The sequence below is a fragment of the Trichomonas vaginalis genome, chromosome IV (assembly GCF_026262505.1).
Source record: "Trichomonas vaginalis G3 chromosome IV, whole genome shotgun sequence".
Lineage (NCBI taxonomy): Eukaryota > Parabasalia > Trichomonadida > Trichomonadidae > Trichomonas > Trichomonas vaginalis.
Window position 1 is genome coordinate 22,335,257 of NC_067206.1, and position 23,136 is coordinate 22,358,392.

General features: G+C 32.6%; 10 protein-coding genes and 2 pseudogenes across 12 annotated transcripts, besides 5 other annotated features; 3 read left to right on the forward strand and 9 right to left on the reverse strand.

The window, feature by feature from the left end:
- Positions 1–375: 375 nt before the first annotated feature.
- Positions 376–3,598, reverse strand: TVAGG3_0147060 (ubiquitin conjugating enzyme binding; the record flags this gene model as incomplete). The annotated part of the gene is made up of 1 exon (XM_001324826.2): positions 1,785–3,449. One exon carries the CDS (start codon positions 3,447–3,449, stop codon positions 1,785–1,787), a length of 1,665 nt encoding a protein of 554 aa, XP_001324861.1.
- Positions 3,599–7,084: 3,486 nt separating this feature from the next.
- Positions 7,085–8,125: a mobile genetic element.
- Positions 8,126–8,751: 626 nt separating this feature from the next.
- Positions 8,752–9,011: a mobile genetic element.
- Positions 9,012–9,342: 331 nt separating this feature from the next.
- Positions 9,343–9,416: a mobile genetic element.
- Positions 9,417–10,738: 1,322 nt separating this feature from the next.
- Positions 10,739–11,662, reverse strand: TVAGG3_0147110 (protein polyubiquitination; the record flags this gene model as incomplete). Its single annotated transcript, XM_001324828.1, has 1 exon — positions 10,739–11,662. One exon carries the CDS (start codon positions 11,660–11,662, stop codon positions 10,739–10,741), a length of 924 nt encoding a protein of 307 aa, XP_001324863.1.
- A 17-nt stretch (positions 11,663–11,679) lies between these two features.
- Positions 11,680–12,352: a terminal%2Cinverted (terminal inverted repeat of canonical_Maverick-1_5 transposon ID:TVAGG3_0147120).
- Positions 11,680–23,136: part of a mobile genetic element that runs on past the window's edge.
- TVAGG3_0147130 (uncharacterized protein) lies at positions 12,353–12,589 on the reverse strand (the record flags this gene model as incomplete). Its single annotated transcript, XM_001324830.1, has 1 exon — positions 12,353–12,589. One exon carries the CDS (start codon positions 12,587–12,589, stop codon positions 12,353–12,355), a length of 237 nt encoding a protein of 78 aa, XP_001324865.1.
- TVAGG3_0147140 (uncharacterized protein) lies at positions 12,637–13,077 on the reverse strand (the record flags this gene model as incomplete). The annotated part of the gene is made up of 1 exon (XM_001324831.1): positions 12,637–13,077. One exon carries the CDS (start codon positions 13,075–13,077, stop codon positions 12,637–12,639), a length of 441 nt encoding a protein of 146 aa, XP_001324866.1.
- TVAGG3_0147150 lies at positions 13,108–14,447 on the reverse strand (annotated as a pseudogene). The gene has a single exon. A coding segment is annotated over exon 1 (1,340 nt).
- Positions 14,709–15,143, reverse strand: TVAGG3_0147160 (uncharacterized protein; the record flags this gene model as incomplete). The annotated part of the gene is made up of 1 exon (XM_051224507.1): positions 14,709–15,143. One exon carries the CDS (start codon positions 15,141–15,143, stop codon positions 14,709–14,711), a length of 435 nt encoding a protein of 144 aa, XP_051109493.1.
- TVAGG3_0147170 (uncharacterized protein) lies at positions 15,189–15,449 on the forward strand (the record flags this gene model as incomplete). Its single annotated transcript, XM_001324832.1, has 1 exon — positions 15,189–15,449. The coding sequence occupies one exon, from the start codon at positions 15,189–15,191 to the stop codon at positions 15,447–15,449; it is 261 nt and encodes an 86-aa protein (XP_001324867.1).
- TVAGG3_0147180 (uncharacterized protein) lies at positions 15,474–16,331 on the forward strand (the record flags this gene model as incomplete). Its single annotated transcript, XM_001324833.1, has 1 exon — positions 15,474–16,331. The coding sequence occupies one exon, from the start codon at positions 15,474–15,476 to the stop codon at positions 16,329–16,331; it is 858 nt and encodes a 285-aa protein (XP_001324868.1).
- On the reverse strand, positions 16,489–17,799 carry TVAGG3_0147190 (organellar and viral DNA polymerase type B; the record flags this gene model as incomplete). Its single annotated transcript, XM_001324834.1, has 1 exon — positions 16,489–17,799. The coding sequence occupies one exon, from the start codon at positions 17,797–17,799 to the stop codon at positions 16,489–16,491; it is 1,311 nt and encodes a 436-aa protein (XP_001324869.1).
- Positions 19,325–20,342, reverse strand: TVAGG3_0147200 (annotated as a pseudogene). Its single transcript has one exon. A coding segment is annotated over exon 1 (1,018 nt).
- TVAGG3_0147210 (uncharacterized protein) lies at positions 20,432–20,875 on the forward strand (the record flags this gene model as incomplete). The annotated part of the gene is made up of 1 exon (XM_051224508.1): positions 20,432–20,875. A coding segment is annotated over one exon (444 nt), but the record flags the coding sequence as incomplete, so codon positions are not given.
- TVAGG3_0147220 (KilA, N-terminal/APSES-type HTH, DNA-binding family) lies at positions 21,429–22,256 on the reverse strand (the record flags this gene model as incomplete). The annotated part of the gene is made up of 1 exon (XM_051224509.1): positions 21,429–22,256. One exon carries the CDS (start codon positions 22,254–22,256, stop codon positions 21,429–21,431), a length of 828 nt encoding a protein of 275 aa, XP_051109495.1.

Consider the following 23,136-nt stretch of genomic DNA (forward strand, 5'->3'; position numbering starts at 1 on the left):
TCCAAGAAATAAGGTTAATATTGATGATTTTTATATAAATTATGGGGAAAGTCATCCATCCAGGATGACGATATTTGGAATGGCTACTTTAATAATCGGTTTGTAAGTCAAGCAACTCAGCGATGCCAAAATTGTAATCTTTCAGCAGGTCAAGGTCAATATTACTTAGATGAGTGCAATTTTTTTGATGATAATAACCGAGTTATCAACTTTAATCCAATTTCCAACACTTTATTCCTACATAACCGTTGTTTTTTTAGTAACTGCACTTCAACAGAAACTGGAAGTTGCATTAACTACCAAATTGGCAGTGATAGTTCTATTGTTCAACGAAAATTCTGTTGTACAAAATGCCAAAGTTCGAAAAGTGGCCACTTTTCAAATACAAAAGTTGACAAAGATAACTTAAACTTTTTTATTGAAAGTTCCCTTTTCGATGTAGGAAAAGAAAGTTTTGGTTGTTCTATTGAAGCAGAACGTGATAATGTCGTAGTTTCATCAACAAATTTCTCATCATGCAAAGCATCTTGGGGACCTGCTGGTTGGATTAAAAATCCTTTAGAAAAATACACAACAAAATATAACTATACAACTGTTGTTAATAATTTAGCAACAAATAGTATGATTCTAGATATTTGGTATAATGCGTTGATTGATTCATGTAATTTTATAAATAATACAAAAACAGAATCAAATTTAGGAATTATTTACCATTGGTATAATTCTCTTACTGTAAAAAGTTGTTCTTTTATTAACAACACTGTTCCTCAAGGTTCATATTTGATATATAACTATTATGATGAACAAACAACAGTTGATAGTTGTTACATTGACAATTCGATTTCAAATACATATAATAGTAGTATAGTACCTACTAATACAAGAGAACTATTTATTAACAATTTGATTCATCTTTCAACAGGTAATTGCCAAGCAGAATTTGCAATTGTCAATAAAAGTATTTCTGAAGTTAATGAACTTTCTCTTTTTTTACAAACATTAGTAAACATTACATTCTTCTCATAATGTTGAGATGAATCAAAAAAAAAGATTAGATTTAAGATATTTAAATTACAATGTTAACATTCATGGTTAAGGAGTTTGGGACATGAAAATTCAGTTTCTGTTCGATGCTGTTTGGCTAATATATTTGAAATTTGAGAGATTTGTTAGATTCAAAAAATATGAGTTCAAAACATGAGTTAATGACTATTTATATGTATCATTAATGTTGTGTGTAGTTTGGCAATATAAATAATGCATGATATTTAAGAGATGAAGCATGAAAGTTTCAACTCACAGTTAACTTTTCGAACATCATACGTCGGCATGATATATAAGAGCTGAATATTGTCTTTGTTCATCAGTTTATCCAAATTAATAATATGATACTTCTACATATATATTTAATGTTACCAACATAAAATTTTGGGCCCTTTTCATAGTTCATGACTCATATAGGAAAGCATAGACAAATCACAGCATAATTTTATTATATATCAGATATATAATTAAATTAGGCTATTTATTCACGTTTAAACTATAGTTTTGGTTTCGTGATTCATATTAGATTCTTGAAAAATATCAGTGACCAACCAGACTCTTTCCCACAGATATTTTCAGGGTATTCTTAATCACATTACTTACAAATTCATTAAAATACGGAACTCAAAAAATTGTAAGTGAAGAATATTCTAATGGACTTTTAGATTATGTATTCCTCTAAAGTTCTTCATAAATTATTGAAATGTATAAAAAAATTTACTTTTTAGACAAAAAAAATATTAATTAGAGTAAGAATGTGAAACATGTTTCAATAATGTCTCCACGTTCTTTTCTACAGCCAACATTGGAACACGGAAATCATTGGCGCATAGTCCTGTCTGGTTTTCGACCATATCTGTGAGCTGATCAACGAATTTTTCGACATCTCTTTGGACGTACTCAAAAACGGAGAGTTCAGGAGATCCATACTTCATGTAGTACGCGTGTGGGTATGACCAAGTAAGAATTGTTCGAGCAAAGTCGATTTGGTGAAATAATTTTTTGAGGAGTTTGAGAGCTTCCCTTTCTTCGATCGGATACTGTGCGTGCGTAGTCAGCAGCTTTAGTAATCGAGTTTGGTATTCGCCTCTCATCTTTTCTTCGGTTTCTCGAGATTTGATGTGGTTTGAAAATCTTTCGAAGTAGTGCGCGAGTCTGTCGACGTTATCTGTAATATGTTCGTTCTTTCCTTGGTTCTTTTCTGGCTTATATCTGTTGCAATTATAGAAATCGCCACCATGGGAAGCCCATTCGTGGCCACAGATCCAGCAGAATTCATAGTGGCAGCTGTAGCATGTCATGTGGTTGCAGCCACCGTTTTTCTCGATTCTTGCATGGCATTTCGGACAAAGTTTGGTATTTTGATGAACCCACTCGGCAGTAATCTTGTCCGCATTGGCTATGTTGAGCCACTTCTCTTTGTTTTCGCATGTGATCGGGTCATGTGCAATTTCGCCACATCTCCAGCACATACGAGCACCGCATTCGCATTCTGCAACAAGGCAGTAGCCAATGGCGTTGGATGTAAGTATTTTTTGGCATCGAGGGTTAATACAGTGCTTAAGATTTGGATTTTCCGAAATTTGCGATTCAATGAGGAAGTTAGTGTATGATTCGTATACGTCTTCACCCATTAGGTTCTTAACGTCACGTCTAGTAATAGGAGCGCTGCAATTGCACTCCATACAAATAATATTTGTATTTCCTCTGTCAACTTGGTTAGAAATATGCATTTTCCAACACTCAAGGCAGAACTGATGACCGCAATGCAACGAGTAAAGCTCAACGTCTTCTTCGCAGCAATTAACACAATCTCCACGGCCACAGAGACGGAGACCAAGGTTTTCCTTGACTTGGCTCGATTTGGCTGAAATTTTTGATAAAGTACTGTCAGGATTTGCGAGATAATTGTTAATAGCTTTTGTAACGTCCCAATCGCTGTATTTGAGGATAAAGTAGGCAAAATCTTCATTTACGACGAGAGTTTCCGCGACCTTCTTGACCTTGAAGTCTTGTTCTTTGATGAAATAATCAATATCGAGGCAAGGAGGCAAAACATAGACTTCTTCCTTCTTGGAACTAGTAAAATCGATATCCATTGAGTCATCATCTTCATCCTCTTCTTCGAGAACTTCTACTTGATTTTCAGATTCAAAAATTAAAGCCATTAATTGTTCGCCATTTTCGTCATATTTCTGCACTGATATGATTTCTTGGCGAAGATCAAGATCAAACTTTAATAGATATTCAATAAGAAAGTCATATTGCTCTTTATCAATTTCTCCGGTTTCTGCTAACTGTTCTGTGCAATTTTGAATCCACTCGGCTATATCTGGCTTAGTATCCAGCAGTCCTCTGACTCTTGCAGCTAAATCAACTTCGTATTCGTATTGTTTATCATTCATTGCAAAAATTTAGTTGAAAATTTTTTATTGGCAAAATTACTGAGGAAAAATTTTTCCATTGTGCAAATTTCAAAATTAAATTCAGCACAATGTTCATTCTCATTTGTATGGAAGGCAATAAGTGAAATAAAATTTTTTCATAGATTTTTTTTTGTGAATTTGACGAATTTTCTTTTTAAAGTAATAAATAATCACGAATAGTATTTGTGATTATTTTTAAAGTCATCATTCAAAGTTATAATCCAAAATTTAAATTTCAGAAAAGGTGACTAAAGTTTTTTCGCCTACCCCGAGCGAGTTTCTATGGGGGTCTTTTCTCACCTAATGAATTTAGTTCCTTGGCTATAGTAATGCATACAATAACACAACCGCGCGTTTTAAACTGTTACACAATGATCTACATATACAAAAGTTAATGTTCCAATAATGTTGGATTAACATTGATATAGTCAAAATAAAAAATCTAATCGACAACCCCTATTATTTTTTAATAGCAGGCAATTTACCGCTTTCAAAATGGCATCTTAGATTTCATAATTTTTGATAAAAATTAAGTGATCCGATTTTTTTAATAATCAAGGATAGGCATCTCTATGCAGTAGCTATTAATTATACAAATTACTACGAAATTTTTTCTGTAGCGTTTTGCAAAATGCAATATCTTGAATTATTTTAGTAGAATTAAATAATATAACTGAACATTATGCTCATTTTGCACTATAAAAAGCAATTTCTTCTACTATCGATAGGCTATTACTTTTTAATTAGTTGTAACGTTTTTAATTTGTAACGTCCTTTTGATATTTATTTATACAATCATTAAAAGATGTCATAATATATGGCAACAATGATTGTTATTCATATGAACAGTGAATCTCAGCTATTCTACCTATTTTTGACACGTAAAGCTAAGAAAATTACTAAGGTATCATTAATTTTGGAATGCTCATTTTTATAAAATAAATAATCAAAATAGTATAATATTATATGATGATTAATCACATCAATTTTAACAGCAATATGGGCTTGTTTTTGTTTTCATTTATGCCATGAGTGCAAAGATTATCTCTGTACTGAAGCTATTGCGTAAATAAACAAAAAAATTATAAATCATCTATAATTTTCCATATTTAATGATTTATTAATAATATTTTCCCAAAAATAAGATTTAATCGTGACATTGAATGGTAATTCAGAAACGGAAAAGCATATTGAGATACAGTGTTCCTTCTATACCTCAAAATTAAAAACCAGAGAGGATTTTCACGGAAAAATCAAACAATTTTCATCTATTAACAGGTTTTTTAAAAAATTATGTGATGGCTCAGACTTCATATCACTATGTTTTGGCACCAATTTACTAAATTGTCACTGGAATCAGATACCTCTCAGTTTGGCGAGAGTGATCTTATACCTAAAATAAATTGAAAGTTCTCACAATTATATAGTATATTGGTTAGAACTGATATCTTAATTATTTCGGATTAAAGGAAGCAGTTCGACTTGAAATGCGTACTTTTTTTTTTGAAACAGAAATGTAAGTCTTACTCATCATACATATTCTTTTACAGATATTTGCATCTACTTTATAAGTTTCAAAATCTTGTTATTTTTTAAATTCCAGTCTAATATTGATTATTCAGGAGGTTTTCTGAGAAACAATCAAAACTAAAAGAAAAGTTTTGTACCAATATAATTTCATTACATTTGAATATTCAGCTGTTACAAAAATTCAATACTATATATCAAACCCGAAATAGGAAGTGTGACTTATGGATACCGATCCAAAAATTGCATGCTTACATGTAGGTAACTTGCTTCACATGCATAGTATAAGCAAAAAAAAGAATAAATATTAAAAATGTTAATAATAGGCAAAAAATATATTTTTAGAGATAAAAGCATGTCATGTTTTGCATTAAAAGAGGGAAATTTTGTTATTGCATAAATTATATATTTGTAACTAATTTTTCAAAAGAAATTTGAATTTTCGACAAATTATTTAGAATTGTACAAAAACTCGGTATACTTTATGCTGTATACACATACCATGAAGCAATGGATCCTATTCCTAGCTTTGAATAAGGTAGTAAACTGGAGTTTTGAATGAGGACATATGATTTACGAATGGCAAAACGTGACATTTAAAATCTGATCAAAATTTTTATTTAAGATAAGATAAATCTTATATTTATATATATACAATTTTTTATCTAAAAATTTTATTTGCCAAAACGGTTTTGTTTGATCAAAAGTTGATGGAGATATGAACGAACAATGAGTCTTGGTGTAATAGTTCCAACAAATCCTGAGACAATCAATGAAGATGTGAAGCAAATGTCAGAGTTTTTGCAGAATTTGGATAAAAAAAGCGGATTTTTAGCAAAAATTGATAAAGATTTGCGTAGAATTGTTATGGAAAGAGAATTTACTATTCGCCAACGTTTATATCCAAATGATAGAATGGGGAAAATACGCTTAATAAAATCATTTGTAGATGATTGGGAAAAATCGAAACGTAGTCAACAAGCCGAAAGACTAGCGGAAAATAGAAACTTGCCAGAAAAAAATGATGATAATCAACCTCATTGGAACATTAATTTTCCAGATCATATTCCAAAATATACTCAAGATATAATAATTAATATTATGGAAAATATCTGTGCAAAGGGTCCTAGAGGCTATAGATATGGCGATCACAGCGAATTGGTAGATTTGGCTTTTTTAATTCATTCTAAATCTCCTGCAGCTTATGATGTTTTATTAGAATTTTGTTTGCCTTTTCCAACACCAGCAACTTTATATAATAGATTTCATGAGGAAATAATGATGATGAAAAAATTTGTACTTCATCCAGAATTAGTTCCAGGCAGAGATGGTGAGTGGGCAATTGCAATTGACGCAATTGCTTTGCACAATTGGTCCTCTAAGGAGGAAAAAGGACCAAAAGATGAAAACGGAAAAGAAATTAAATATCTATTTATTTTTTTGGGAATGCCTTTAAAATTTGGACAGCCTAATGTTATCTTACATATAATTGAACATACTAATGGTGAATCCGGCAAAATTATAGATAAGATTAATTCGGCAATTGACGAAATTAACAAACATATCAAAGTTCGTGTTGTTATAACAGATGGCGATCCTGGCTACGATAAAAACCAGGATCGATTTATAGAATATATATCACAAGCCAAAAATTATGAAGAAATGATGAGTAGAGCGAAAGCTTACTTAACTGATCCAGATAAAATTGTTTGGATTAATGATATAATTCACATGTCAAAATTAGAAAGAACACGATTAATTGATACTACAATAAAGTTATTGGTCGATGCAAATAATATGCAATCTGTTGTGGATGTGAATAAGATTAGAGAATGTGTAGATATTGGAGATGCGTTGAATGATACAACTCCATTAGGTGCAATCAAAGATAAGTATCCAATTGCTATTTTTTCAATATCAGTTCTTTTAGAGCTTTTGAAAAAGCAATACATTAACGAGGCTTTATTCATCGCTCCACTTGCCTTATGGTATGAAGCAATTCGTAGTGAGAGTTTCGAATCAAAAACAAGACTTTGCTTAATGAAATTTGCGTTTCAAATATTTTTTAGACATTATATGGCATTTAAGGGTGCACCCGTATGTACGTTTATTTGAGAGGAGGAGGATTACCCTCTCAATTTTGAGGGATTCGTTAGTTTATTTTCTCGATGAATATGCAATAAAATTTGATTTTTACCTTATCAATATACTTCATATAATATACACATGTTCATGTAAAAACTTTTTTCCAAAATCCTCATGAATTAAGGGATTTTTGAATTTTAAGAATTTTTTTCGAATTTTTTCGAAAAAAAAATATTTTCAGAACAGCCTTAACGGCTAAGATTTAGGAACAATGTTAAGTATCAAAAAGAAAGGAGGTCTGATATAGACAACATATATCGTTGAAGGTTGAAAAAATCTCTAATATTTGAGCCCAAAATTTCAAATTTTAATTTTTTGAAAAAAGAGGCCACCCGTATGTACGTTTATTTGAGAGGAGGAGGATTATATTTTTGAAAGGGTGAAACATTATGAATATGTTAATTATATAATAATATGTATTATTATAAAAAAGAAAAAATAAAGCACGTTAAAATTTTTCTTTCTTGATTTTTTACAAAATCTACTTAGAATTATGCAAAATATGACTAAATAATTATAAATTTCAAGTTAAATTTTCATTTTGATAAATAATTTAAATTTCAAAATATCAAGTTCAGTTCGACTATGTATGTAGTAATTCCTCAATAAAGTGCCAAAACCCTATTAAAATATATGAACATTTTCAACATTTTAATGTTTTTATTTAAAAATTTGATGGAATATGAGCTTCAAACAATTATTATGTAAATAAAAATAATTAAATATATGTATTTATTCGTATTACAACCGTAGTAAGTCGATTCTTCCTTTCTTCTACTGAGATTTGAATTTGATTTCGAATTGTAAAGAGATTCAAAGGGAAAATACTAGCGGATAAAAACTACCTCCATGAAAGGGTCATAATGGAGTCAAGTTGTATTTTTTGATATTTTTTGCTTTTCGAGCCTAAATAGGTAGCCAAGATAATGCCTAAAAATAAGGTTCTAAATTCTGAAGTTTACATGATCCTCTTGTATGCACCCTTAATTTAAAATTAAATCATAAATCAGAGAGGAACCTAGTGGACACATGAATTGGCTGTAGTGAATGATGCAAAATTATCATATTATAATGCTTGATTAATGAAATTTTGAAATCAAAAAATTATTTTTCTTTTTTATATTCTAAATTAACTCAATTGGATACTATTAATAGCGCAATGTTTAAAGACCAAAAAACTCAAGAAGTATGGAAGTTTATTGCTAGGTGTGAAGATGAAATCACCAAAGAAAATATTGTTTATAAAATTCCTCTTCTTTCCTTCTCCTTCTCTTTTTACAACAACGTCGAAGATCTTCGAATTTGATTGTTGGAAAAGTATCTATTTCAGATAAAGGATGCCTTTCTCACAGTCAACATACGAGGGTCCTGGCTGAAACGTTCTCAAAAAGCCTGAGATGGTAATTCTCTGATCACTCATAGCTGGGCAGGTAGTCATTGCTGACAATACCTGTCTTTATGCATGCACGCTTTCATGTATATGGGTTTACACTATCAATTCGCAAAGTTGTTCCGAATTCTTCCAAAATGGAAGGACCCGAAACAACTTTGCTTGTTAACGATACAGACGCATTACTTTGCATTGATACTGTGCTGAGTTGTGTAGAAAGTTTGATTAAAGTTGTTTTGTTCTGGTATCTCTCATCTTCTGATGAGAGAAATCAAAGCAAAACAACTCTAATGAATTTGTTTTCACTCATTTGTATGTAGGTTTTTAGTTCGATTGGAGCTGCTTCATAATGAGATCTCTCATCAATTGATGAGGGAGATCATAACAAAGCAGCTCTAATGTATATGCTCGTATTAACCGGGTTGTAATGCGTTGTAACGTCAGCTTGTAGTTCGTTTGGGGCCACTTCACATTGAGATGAGAAGAAATGATTAAAGGACTCTGAAAGGCTTTGGCCGTTGATGTTGTAATCGCATTACTTGGAACTAGCTGGATGCTAAGCTGTGTAGAATGTTCGATTAGAGCTGTTTTGATATGATTTTTTCTCATCATAAGATTGGAGGAATCATAGCAAAACAACTCTAATGGGTTTACCATCATCTACTTGTATGTAGATGTTTGGGAAATTGTCTTGTTAATCGATTTTCGAGATGACTTTCAAATGCTATCATCAAATGACAAACAAGTCTAAGATTTCTCGACAATACATCAAATCATGATGTTTGTAAGTGCGATGAGATTAGAGTTTTTGAAGGAATGACAAGAGAAGTAGGGAAGCTCGGCATTCGCCGAGCAAATTAAAAATTAACGTATGGATTAAATTTTAAGAGGAATTCAATTTTAATTACGGGTTGTTCAAATATTGATTAATATAAATTTATTAATAAGAATAAACAATTTTTGTTTTTGAATTTATTCAATTTATAGCTTTACATATAGTTTCAAAATTGTACAACTATGATTATTTCAACAAAAAATATCTTACTTTTTCACTTCACTTTCACCCTCACTTTTTCCGTAATTCAAATTTCAACATTATGTATTTTAATTCCTTATAGTATTTTTAACATAATTAATCAAATAATAATTGGAAGTTCTGAACTCACTTTTTCCGTAATTCAAAATCAAAAATATGAATAATATATCTATTTATTATATACTAATGCTATTTTCAACTAGAAGTGAGGTACGGTAATCTTACGGATTCCCGTAACTCAATTTTACGGAAAAAGTGCAGTAAACTACTCAATTTACGGAAAAAGTGTCGTAAACTATTGATGTGGCGGTAAAATCACGGTAATTCACGGAAAGCTATATGCGAAAATTTGAAATTATACAAAATCGAGCGAAACACTTTTAAATAGGTTGTTCTCGTATTTAAAATACTATTCCCAGATTTATTGTCGTCAGAATATTTCCAAATTTTTGCCGATTTACAAAAAATGATTTACAAAGCATATTTTTTAATCTAAAAAATTCCTAAAAAAAGGAACCGGTGTGCGGAAACCTCGGTAAATTACCGCGGTTCCCGTTGGGACTGCCATAGTAAGGGAGAATAACCATTCGACCATTTGTCACGTAAACTTTTTTTAAATATTCTAATATAAGATCGCTCTTTTTACCCTGAAAAATTGCAATTCTGAAGCATTTAGCCTTTTTGTCTCCAAAGATGTACTGGTTATCATTAAAGAAGAATTTATGTTTAATTAAAATTTTTCCAATGTTTCTTTTCTCGGTAATTAATTAATTATGTTTTTTAAATTAAATATGTTTTTTCATAACTCAAGATCCTACAGAAATTTTTGGCCGCCACTTGGGGAATAGCACTTTCATATTATACCTATTCTTGTCTTGAAATTTAAAGAAAATCGGATCACAGCGTTACTTATGTTACCTTTATTTCAGATTTTTTCCAAGCTGTAAGCTTTTGATATATATTGAATATCGATTATTTAGAGGCATCAATTATTTCTGCATTGATATTGATTATAAAACTTTGAGATTTTACCAAATTCTTCGAAAGTTGATTTTGGGAGATCAAATGTATTTAAAATAATTTGTCATTTGGAATGATGCATTATCAGTTTTCAAAGATGTGATAATAATTTTTTTATAAATCAGGATATGATAACATCATTTAATTTTATTAAATTTTTGAGACATGTTTCAATAATGATACCAAGTTCTTTTCAACTCTGACCATTGCTGTGTTAAGATCACTGTAACTGATGCCTGGATTATTTTCAATTATATCTGAGAGATCATTAACAAACTTTTCAACTTTTTCCTGAACATACTCGAAAAGCTCTAGTTCATGCGAGAAAGGCTTCATGTAGTAGGCATATACAAATGACCATGCAAGCACAGTACGTGCCTTGTTCATTAGAATGAATAATTTTTTGAGAATTGCGAAAGCATCGGTTTCATTGGCAGGATTTTCTTTGTTTGTTGTAATCATTTGGTACAATCTCATCCAGCAAAAGCTTCTTTTATTATCTTCATTTGCTTTTGACTTAAAGTGATTTTTATATCTATCATAATAGTGTGTAACTCTGTTGAAATTTAAAGAATTCTTCTCGAAATCAGATGGCGCACTAGGATAACTAATACAATCATAATAGCCATGACTGCTCCATTTTTTACCACATATCCAGCAGAACTCATAATGGCATTTGTAGCATGTCATGTGGTTACATCCGCCATTTTTCTCAATTGCTGCTTTACAATTTGGACATCGCTTAGAATTTTGTTTTTCCCATCGTTCGGATAATGAGTCCTCTTGAGTGATTGAAAGCCATTTATCCTTTGTTTCGCATGTAACCGGATCATGAGCCTCTTCTCCACAGCACCAGCAAATGCGGGCACCACATTCACATTCCGCAGCAAGACATAAGCAGATCGATTTTGTTGTAAGTATTTTCTGGCAACGAGGATTGATGCAATGCTTGAGATTCGGATTTTCAGAAATCTGCGTTTCAATGAGGAATTTTGTGTATGAATTAAAAACTTTATCTCCCATAATGTTTTTGACGTCATGTCTTGTAACTGGTGCATAACATTTACATTCCATACAAATGATATTAGTATAGTTAGTATACATATCAAGGGTACGGAGGCACTGCGTTCCACCTTACCCATTATATGTGAATTTGACACTTTACGAAACCGTTAACGTATATTTTACAACACAAACGACAACACTAACTTAACCTTAAATATTTACAAAGCCACCAACCACTTCACTAACGAACTCACTAATGTAAAAAATAAACGTTCTCACTTACAAAAGTATTGCAACTCCTCCCATTGCTGTGCTTCATATAACAGCTCATAATCTTCTGACTCACTTTCTTCTTCATATAGGTCAAAATCACTGTCATAGTTTATACCTGTAAGTTTTGACAAAGCTAATGAAACACGTTTACCGTTTGTATCGTATGCTTGTATAAACTTTCCATTATGCTTGTAGTCATAAACGCTCAAACTAACTTTACCCTTTCTCCCTCGTATCTGATAGAATGTATTTTCACGAGGAACGAAGAACAAATTCTTGAACTCATGACCGTTGTAGTTTGTTATCTCAATAGTTTTCGTCATTTATATAAAAATAAAATAAAAAATAAACTTAAAAATAAAATAAAAAATAATGATATCACCACCCTCACACGTATGAAAACATAGCACAAAAATAAATTTAGGTGAAGTGGTGAGATCTCACCTCTTTTTTCACCTGTTTTTTCACCCTGTTGAATTCATTGCTTTATAACTCTCTTCCTTTCTCCAACTCTTCTAACTTCTTCTTAAGTTCAGCAATGTTGTCCTCATGAAGTTTAATCTTCCTTAATATACCTTCTCTATCTAATGGTTGCTTTATCTTTCTAAACTGAACTCTACCATCCTTCATAGTATGAATGTAAAAACCTTCTGGAATAGTTCCTGATTTAATGTATTCTACCAAAAACTTTTGTTTCATTGCTTCAGTGACTTTATTTGTCATTTCAATCAAATAAAAATTTTAATATTAAATAAAAATAACGTTATTTTTCAGTAAGGAAACGCAGGAGTTTTACGATTTATTTGAGGAGTAGGTTCTGGTTTAAATGTTGGAGTCGGTTTAGGAGTTGACTTTTGAACAGGAGTTTGTACTTCCATAGGTTCAGGAGTCATTGAAGGTTTTGCTTGTGAAGGTGTTGGAGTTTGTTTAACTTCATCTACTTCAGTATTATTTACAACATTTGCTTTATTTCTTTTCAACATTATAACTGCTCCTGCTGTAGCTAGCAAACCTAGTGGGAGACCATATCTTATATAAGGACTTGACCAAATGCTATTTTTGACAGGAGCTGGTGGAACACCTAACCTTGGTGAGACTGCTCTTTGCCATTGTGCAGCTCGTAAGAAATATTCAATAGGTGCTCCATAATCGTTTGGTAAAGTTTGTTTCATAGATGGTGAAGGTTCACGAGAGCTTGATGAAGAACTCATTTATAAGCTTTAAAAATAAACGTTCATCCTTTATTCCTCACCGTCGTCCGTAGCTAAGTTATAGTCATCTAATCTTATTATTGGGATTCCATTAGCACGCACCTGAATGGCAAAGCAACAATCCCTCATAAATCCAATAAGTGGCTTTGGTACATTTTCAGTTGCTAGTTCAATAGGTCCTTTAACAGACAATTTGTATGTTATTGGAGCAGTAGATGTTTGACCTTGCTGGAAGCAAAAGTCCACTTCTGTTGGAAAACCACATAAGAAATGTGTGTTGTCATAGCTATCCCATTTATGTTCCACACTACCATCATCCACCAATGACCTCATAACATCTTCATTAAATCCTATCATATCATTGTTTGTATTGCAGGCGTTCGCAACCATTTCATAAAATACAGGTCCATATGATTTTTCAGGTTCTGCAGGCATATTTCCATAAGCTCCCATGGAAAGCTGAAGATATTTAAACTTAGGGTTCTCAAAATTAACATAATAGTTGTCTTTCTTTCTAAATAGTGCCCAAATACTTTTAACATTAATAGGCGTATAAGCTGCTGTAAATGTTGCACTTGAACTATCTGTATTCTTTGAGAATGAACCATCCATAGGAATCCAATCCATAACTTTAACAGGAAAACATAAAGCCTCGTTTGTATAATGTTCTACAAGTTCTGTATAAATGTTAGGGTCTAAAGAGAATGACTTTGGATGAATGAAACATTCATTAAAATCCATCTTTGTTCGAAATAGTTGCTGGGTTACAGTTGTAATAGTAACTGTTCCACTAGCTTCTACTGCCTTCGTTATCATAGTGAATGGTTCATTCCATGGAACAAATTTATTTGTCGGTGGATTTGAATCTGAAGCAAATGCAACTTTAAGAGTTGGATTGAAAGCAATGATATCATTTACAGATATAGATGTGCATTGTAAGGCGTCGCTACTGAACTTTACTTTAAGCTGAATGTTTCCTGCAAAAGCTGGAATAAATCGAATAGCTTCTAATGGAAGGAATCTTCTAACAGGAATTCTTAAACGAAGCTTAAAATCAAATGATTTTCCTGCTGTAATTGGACCACTAACAATTTGTCCTGTTCTGCATGTTCCGAATGACTCCATACATCTTCATGTCGAGTCTTTGAGAAAACATCTACTTTCTTTATTTGTTCGGTAGTTTGTGAGTTTGAAGTTATATATGCTTCTTCTCTTGCGTTGTCTTGAGAATATACGATACGACCATTTGCAAGGATTTGATATCCAGCAACTGCATAGAAAGCGTCATCGAAACCAATCCAAAATCCTGGTGGGTTTGTTTTATTGGAACCTGAACCAATTTCTTTATCTGCAATAAATTGACCTTCCATTTTATACGTAATGAATGTATTGTAAAGGTCCAACATATTTTCACCAGGAGGTGAGAGATTGAATGTTACCCATGTGTTATCTTTAGCAGTTCCAGGTTGTGATGGAATCTTTGCGTCAGAATATTTTCTATTAGTGTCACCAATTTGAACTGCATTGTCTATGATATCGAAATATGAGCGAATCTGATGAATATGCTCTGCTGGAGTAAATTCGTTTAACTGTTCGTTCTGCATGTATTTACTTCGGATAAAAATATCTATTTACTTCATTATTCTCACTCTTCTTCTTGGCATTCGTGGTGGAAGTTGTTTCTTGACATTTTCAATGAACTGTACATTCTCTTTTGTCTCAACTTCTTTCACTGGCGGGTCAGGATTCTTTGACTCGGTTTGTTTTTCAATGAAATTCACGAACTTTGCAATAAGCTCTTGGTTCGTTATTGAAAGTACATCTGGCTTCTTTTCTTCTTGTTCTTTTGGTGGCTCAGTTTGAACAGAAGGTTTTATATGGGTTTCGTGGACTTCACCCTTGCCATACACCTTAATGTTGTCGCTCTCTGCATTCGCTAATGGAACCTTTCTTTTTCTTACGTATATTTTACCATCTTTACTCTGACTTACGTAATAGAAAGGATGTTGTATTCCTCTTGCGTCATTTAATATAATAGACTCTCGCTCTGATTTTGACAAGCTCATTTTACATCGGTTAAAGTTTTAATTTTGTTTTTTATCTGCAGTCAAATGACTCAGACAAGCCCTACGGACAAGACCCAAGGGGTCATAGATGTTGAAGCATTGAAGAAAGAAATTCGCGAGCAAATTTTATCCGAACTGAAGGAACAAAAACAAGAACAAAAGCCAGAGAGACCAAAGAGAAAACTTAGTGAAAAACAACTTGCTGCATTAGCTGCTGGAAGACAGAAGAACCCACGTTTGCTGGCGAAGAAAGCTAGAGAAGAAGCTGAAGCAAAAGCTAAAGAAGCTGAAGCAAAGAAAGAGTAAATGGTTTATTTTTATCCGAATTAAATGTATAGACAAATACCTTTATCTGTTGCGTTCAGTAGTGAAAACCCTGACGTCAAAATAAAGGGGAACAGAGTAACGTTTAAGTTTCCAACAGACTGGATTGTGAACATAAATGAAGAGAAGTACATTGGCATAACATCTATGTATATAACACGTGCTTTCAGAAAGGTTGACTTTATACTTCAAATCGAGATAGAAAATGACGAACAGTCTTTAAGCGCCCAAAACATTCACATATACAAATACTTTAAAGACGATACAACATTGTTGCAATGTATGATTTCATTTAATGAGATGTTCGAGAAAAAGTTCAACATTGAAGTACAAACTTTACAGCCTTTACGTGAGTTTCTTGCACAACTGAAAGAAGAAGGTAGTCCGCCACAACTTATAGACTTTCATTATGAATTTAATGAAAATGAAGATGGAACTCATGACTGTCAGTTTGTTGTATTCTCACCATTCAATGAAGTCGCTAAAGAGAAAGAAAATCCATTACGTATAAGATTTCAAATCTCTGAACCAAGTGATGATTTCAAAAATGTTTTCAATTATGATGCAATGCTTCCGAGGAAAAATGAATTTTCAAAGATTGTAACACCTGGCATTTGGGATAGAAAGCATGCTATATTATATTCAAACTTAAGTAAGGGAGTTGAAAATGAGTTCATTGGTCATACAAGAACTTCACCACTTCCTAACCCTAAATACTATAAATTAACTGGCTTCAATCGTGAGTTTTGGATAGACATGTTCTCCACTCATGACCATAACTGCCCAGTGTTCTTACCTCCAGACCATAAGGACTGTCTCTACATTGAAGCACAACTCTTAAACTCTACCATCGCAGTATTGTAAAATCTACACTAGCTTTATTTTTATCACGAATGACCTCATTGCTGACAAAAATAAATGACCTCATTCATGATCTCATTGCTGACCTCATTCATGACCTCATTCATGATCTCATTGCTGACAAAAATAAATGACCTCATTCATGATCTCATTCATGACCTCAGAACTTCAACTTACGAATAAAGCTTGTTTTAGTCGTTATTGAGAAGTTAAACTTCTCTTCAGAGCAAGGTTGACATGACTTACATAAGTCAAATCCAATCTCTTGACCGTCATGAAGTGCTTTGTAAAGTTTCATTAAACTGAACTCAGAGTCTTTGTCAAATTTTCCTTGCGGAACCATTAAACCTTTATCTTCATCATAGAAACACTGAACAGAGTCAGGAAACATTTCATTAGCGGTTAAAGCAATAACATCTTGCTTCACGCCTTTCATTCTGCAGTGAAATGCAACTTCATTTAAATCATTCGTGAGTAAGTCTATGTAAGTCTTCTTTCCACAAAATATTGACTTGTATGCTAAACTTTGTTTTCCAGGTGTTATTTCTGCGAAGTCACTATGAAACTGACCAAGGTTTTTACCAATGAGAACTCTTCCATAACGTTTCTCAAACTCTTCAGCTAAACGAGGGATATCTTCATTGTAGAGATGCATACTGTCGGTGTCGCTATAAAAGATGTCCATTCCTAAGTCTTCAGCAGTACAGAATACTTCACACATTATTCTCTTCGACATAGATAGAATGTTAACACCAAGTGGACAGAAGTTAAAGTGTCTGCAAATGCTTTTCGTTAGCTTGAAAATAGTTTTATCTGAACCATCCAAACCTTCGAACTTCACTATATGGTTGTAGTTTCTGATGGCATATCTTATAGCATCTTTGTCATTTACTATGGTTATTTTTGACTCAATAGGAGATAGAATAGTTTTGCCATAAATACTGTTCAGAATGAGCTTTATATTTTCTTGCAAAGGATTTCCTTCTTTCTTATACTTTAACCTTAACTCAAACAACTTCTTTACTTCATCTCTTATTCTAATATCTCTGTTTCCATCGTAATAGTATCCTTGCAACACTTCACATTTGACACCTTGATATTTTATGAGGTCTTGTAATGTTATATGGTCAACATACATTAAACAGCAAGTGTTTGAACTTCTGGGAACGTTAAGTTTTGGATTTAGTTCAGGGTCACAAACTATTAAAGGAAAGTGTCTATGTATTCCAATCTCTGTTATCTTAATGAGAACAAAGAAGCCGGACATAAACTTTTCACCAATGGGTTCCTTTTGGTCGTCATCGAATAAATGTCTCATGAGATACTCTGTGCTTAGCATCTCATCCTTCAATACTTTTGGAATTCCTTCTAAAGTATACAATCTTGCTATAGCGGATGGATATAATGAAACAGCGTCGAAGTCAGCAATGAGTTTCTTTTTGCTCTTTTGTTTCATGTTATCTGACAACATACATCTTCCACCTTGAATGCATCTCGAAATAAATTCTCTTGGTTTATTTGAGAGGTCATATAAATTTCCATTCGGGAAGTACACTCTGTTCTCAAACAATTTGTTAGCAATTGAACAAATACTAACGTAGTCATAAACGTTTAAATCAAATTCTTTCAATATGTCATTGCGGAACTTAACAAAACCTTCTCTTAAAATTCTTACATCTTGTTTGCAATAAAACGTGCTATATTTTTCTAAGTCGAAGTGGTTCTCATCTATTCTGCAACCTTTGATGGAATCTATGTTCTTCATGAACGTTTCAATATCTTTTACAAACTTACATGCTTCAGAAATGACACCAGTTCTGTTGTCATTTGCTAACAAAACACTGCTGTAGTAGTTGTATGGAAATACTTCTTTCGGTCCTGTTTGTAAGTTAAACATAGCAGGAAATAGTTTAAGTTTCTTATTTATAACACTGTAAGAGTCTTTTATAATAATTGCCCTTCCTTTATATAAGCCAGTTATTTGCATTGTTCGTGAACCTTTAATGATGGGAGTTCCTTTCACTTCTGTCATGTGTCTTAAGATGAAGTTTATGTCATAACTGAGGTTATGAAAATATATTAAACTCTTGTCAGGAAGTCGCTCCAAAAATTCTGTTGCACAGTTCTGACCCCATATGCTTTCACTCACTGAACCATCTTCACTGTCATAACATATGTTAAAAGCTTTATGAAAGCCATCGGTACTGCACTCAAAGTCAGCAAAGAAAACGTGCTCAGGAATGAACTTGCACTTATTTTTATTTACTTCTTTTGACTCTGCTTTCTTCTTCAGTTGTACACAATACTTTGGAGCATATGTCAAATCTTTAAATGGTGCAAGGTTCTGTTTATATAAGTCAGTCGTATATGTGAAAAGTTCTCCATAAGAAATAGGTTCGAAATATTTGCACTCCCACAATGTTTTCATAACATCCCATAGCGGTGTAGTTCTATCCATGCGAACAATGTATTTACCATCTCTCTTTGTATAAATCTTCATCTGTTTCTCAATGTTCATTCCACCACACTCCTTCAAGATTTCTATATAGTTGCGAATGAAATATGTTGTCATTGGTAATCTTTCATTTAGCATGTAGTGGTCTTCAACAAGAAGTAAGTCAATAGTTCGAGCAGTTTCACATTCTTTTGGTATGTATCTCTTTATTTCATTATGTCTTGAGTCATTGAAGTAACCAATGGTAACATTAAATGCTATACCTGTTGCGTTCAGAAATTTCTTGTACTTTACTTTGAGGAAAGTCTCTAACACGAATGACTTCTCTCATGTGGTCAATAGTTTTCTTCATCTACTTCAGCCTGAATGCAAGCATAAACGAAACAATTGTCTTCTTGTCATAAGTGCTGCAGTTCTTTTGTTCAATTCATTGAAGATTTGGTAGCGCTCAAGATTTATAGGTAATGTGCAAAGATACTTCCAGAACTGACCGCTTCTCTTCTTATAAAACTTCTTTTCACCAAGGATTTCATTCCAGAAGTCATCTATATCTTGTTTATCTCCTGTTTGTTTAAGTCTGTTCAATAATCTTTTCTGTCTTTCTGTCAGTGTGCTTTCATCTCTATATGGTCTCTTTTTGGTTTGCCTTTCTTTACATCTGACATCGTTAAGCCTTCATATTCTGTTAAATCATACATCTTTATTTCAGTAAGATTCTTTATGTTTGTCAAGAAGAAGTCATAGTGCATTTCAACAATACCTGCAGCATTTGCTTCTATCTCTGATATAAAGTTCTCCTTCAAGAGCTGATGTAGTAATGTTCCAATATTATTGAGGTTTAACGTAGAACATTCATACTTTCCACCAAGTTTATAACATACCATCCATCTTTGTTGGGAGTTTATTTTAATCTTCTCTAAGAGTCTCATGAAAACCTTACCGAAATGTTTGTGTAAGTAGTCTCTGTTTGGTTCATCTAAAGCTTCGATGTTAAAGTCAATGAGTCTATTGCCTGACTTCACATTTCTCTTCCTATTCTCTTCATCTTTCTTTAACCATCTCTCACCTTCTTTTGGTTTGTCGTCAATGGAACGAATGACATCGTTAGCTTTGCGAACTTGTTCTATAGCGCTCTTAAACATCTCTCTTCTCTGTTGTTTCAGTGTGTCGTCTCTCTTTCGTGTTTCACCAACGTTTGCATTTGTTATGTCAAACATCTCTTGACGAACATCATGCGAAAGAGCTTTACGAGTATGACCAACGTTCGCATTTGTTATGTCAAACATTTCTCTTCTTACTTCATGAGGTACTGAACGTCTATGATATAAGTCAATAGCAACGTCATTTAAAGGAAATGTTCTTGCATGGACTTCGTCCTCGCCGCGTTGCGACTTTATGAACTCATGAATTCTATCATAAGTTATTTCACCATTATAGTCATTGAGGATGTCAGCGAGTGCTTTTTTGTTTGTTGCGTAATGCTTTGCTACTTCTATGTTAGCTTCTGTAAGAAGTTGTTTTATTTCCGAGTGTTCTAACTTAGACAACTTCCGATACATCTTTAGTAGGAAATAAAAAAATATTTTTGAAAAAATTAGATTAGATTTTTTAAAGTTATTTTTCAAAATAATTTAATATTTTTATTTTAATGAAACACATGCAAGATTGCAAGTTCTTTTCATACAATGCTCTCGCTACTGCCATCAAGAATGAGTTCAATGGTGCTGCAAACGTTAATGTTATCTTTAACAAGAAGTTTGTGAAAGAATCTAAGTTTGGTCAGTATGTCAGACCATTAGCTATTGTCATTGACCGCAAACGTTATACTTCACAAGAGTTAGCAGTAGTTTTGAAACAAAAGAGTTTCTTCGTGAATGTCAAAGATACTCATTATACTGTCATAAAGAACTCTAACATTGACTTCTTCAGTATTGCTATGAATCTTTCCGAACAGAAAGAATATAAGAAGGGTGAAATAAATGTGAAATATTATCCTTCATCTCTGAAGACAATAACGAACAAAGATGTTATACAGAAATTCTTACCAAAGGTTGAAGAAGCTTCTATTGACATTGACGAAGGAAGTGAAATGGTTGAAGAAATAGACCCTGAAGCTATTTAAGCAAAAATATATTTTTGAATAACTGAAAGTGTCACCACGTCACCATGTGTCACCAGGTTAATTAACTTCTTTTAAAAATGATGACAACATGACATTTTGACAACAGTCCAGGATTAATGCAAAAATGAATGTTATCGTTAATGTTTACGTTAATGTTTTCATTAACTTTTTGTCAAAGTGCAAATCTTCACTTCGTCAAAAAGTTAATGTTTTTCATTGAAATCGGTAAGTTTTCATTAAATTTTGACAAAGTGCAAATCTTCACTTCGTCAAAAAGTTAATGTTTTTGGTTAAATTTTGACAAAGTGCAAATCTTCACTTCGTCAAAAAGTTAATGTTTTTGGTTAAATTTTGTCAAAGTGCAAATCTTCACTTCGTCAAAAAGTTAATGTTTTTGGTTAAATTTTGTCAAAGTGCAAATCTTCACTTCGTCAAAAAGTTAATGTTTTTGGTTAAATTTTGTCAAAGTGCAAATCTTCACTTCGTCAAAAAGTTAATGTTTTTGGTTAAAATCGGTAAGTTTTCATTCTTCCTCTATGAAGTTATCGAAATATTCTGTTATTTTTTCCTTCAGTAATGGTAAGTCTTCTTTGAATGTAAGTATTGTGCAACCTTTGATGTCATAGTGTGTTTGAGGAAGAGTATTTTTGACAATTTCCTTTATTTGTTCATTCGGAGTCATTGAAATTGGTAAGTTTTCACAATAGAACCAGTTTCTGTCAGATTTATATATTTTAGCTAAGTCATAAAAGCTCTTGTTGTTTCTTCTGACTAAATGCAACATAACCATATCTTTATCTTCTTCTTTCTCCAACTCTTCAGTATAAATCATATACTTATAACTCTTTTCCTTTCCTTTTGGTACTGAACGTGGTATTCTTTTCTGTATGCTTTTGTCTTTGGATTCAATGACTTCATCTTTTGCTTGAAGTTTCTTTTCCATCTCTCCACGTTCTGCTTTATATAGTTCATCTAACATCATGAAAATATAACAAGCATAACGAGGTGAAGCCCACATTGCTACAGCATTTACTAAAAGTCTATGAACATAATAACCTTTCAAACCAGGAGCCAAATTCTTGCGATTTTCGTACGGAATCTCTTCTCTCGGTTTTCCGAGGGAAGCAATCATATGAGGAAATTCTTCTAAAAGTTCTTTTGTCTGTTGGTTTTCAAACCAATGATATGCTTGCTTTGTAGAACGAAGAGCATTCATTATACTTTGCATTTGGTACATGTCATCTTTGACCGAACGAATGAGACGTAACTGTTTGTTATACTGTATGTACTCGTATTCTTCATTTATGACTTCATGAACGATAGCAATTGTTGTGTTCTCTGATGTTGACATTACTGTCTTTACATACAAAATAAAAAAAATAAATAAAAATAAAACTAACTTTATTTTTTCTGAAATAAACACTATTTCTTCACAACATTAAATTTTATCCTGTATGAAATGACTTTAAAAAGATTATTGACTGACTTCGAATACTATCTCATTGACGCACTGACAGACCCTCAAAACTGTGTTGAAAGTTCTTTAAGCTTTAAGATTGAAGGTACGACGCATTTTGTCTTCACTTACGTATTGAAAGAATATGACCGTTATCATAATGAAGTGAATCAAACACTAATAAAATTTGTAGATAAAAAATTGGTTAACAATGAATATTTTAAACGTGAAGACCCAAACACTGCTGGAGATGATGAAGAATACAGACAAGTTATTGAAAAAAATAACGCAAGATTAGATGTAATAGAAAAGAAGTTTAATGAATGTCTTACAAACACGTATGAATATCTTATGCGGTGGGAAGCTAGATGGAAATAAATTTACGTCAAATATGCAATTTATAAAATCTTATGTCGACAGGCTACGTAGTACAGTGGTCTAAGGTGGTGTTATGGAGGGGTCAAGGTCTGTGGTTCGAACCGCGACAGCGCCGTATTTTCTTATTTTCTTTGTTTGTCGTGAATAAAAAGTGTCATAAAAGTGCTCTATCTTCCACGGGAATAAATAAAAATTTACTTTATTTCTTCTTTATTTCTTTGTTCCCGTGGAAGAAGGGTTTTGCTGTTTTTTCTCAGTCGAAATCAATGATTTTTTTCATTTTTGGAATCCTTAGCGAATGAGGAATCTTTTCTCTCGTGGAAGCTTTGAACAAAATGAACGAGGTCAGGATGTATGTAAATACCTTTGAATTCATTTATAACGCCCTTAGTAAGCT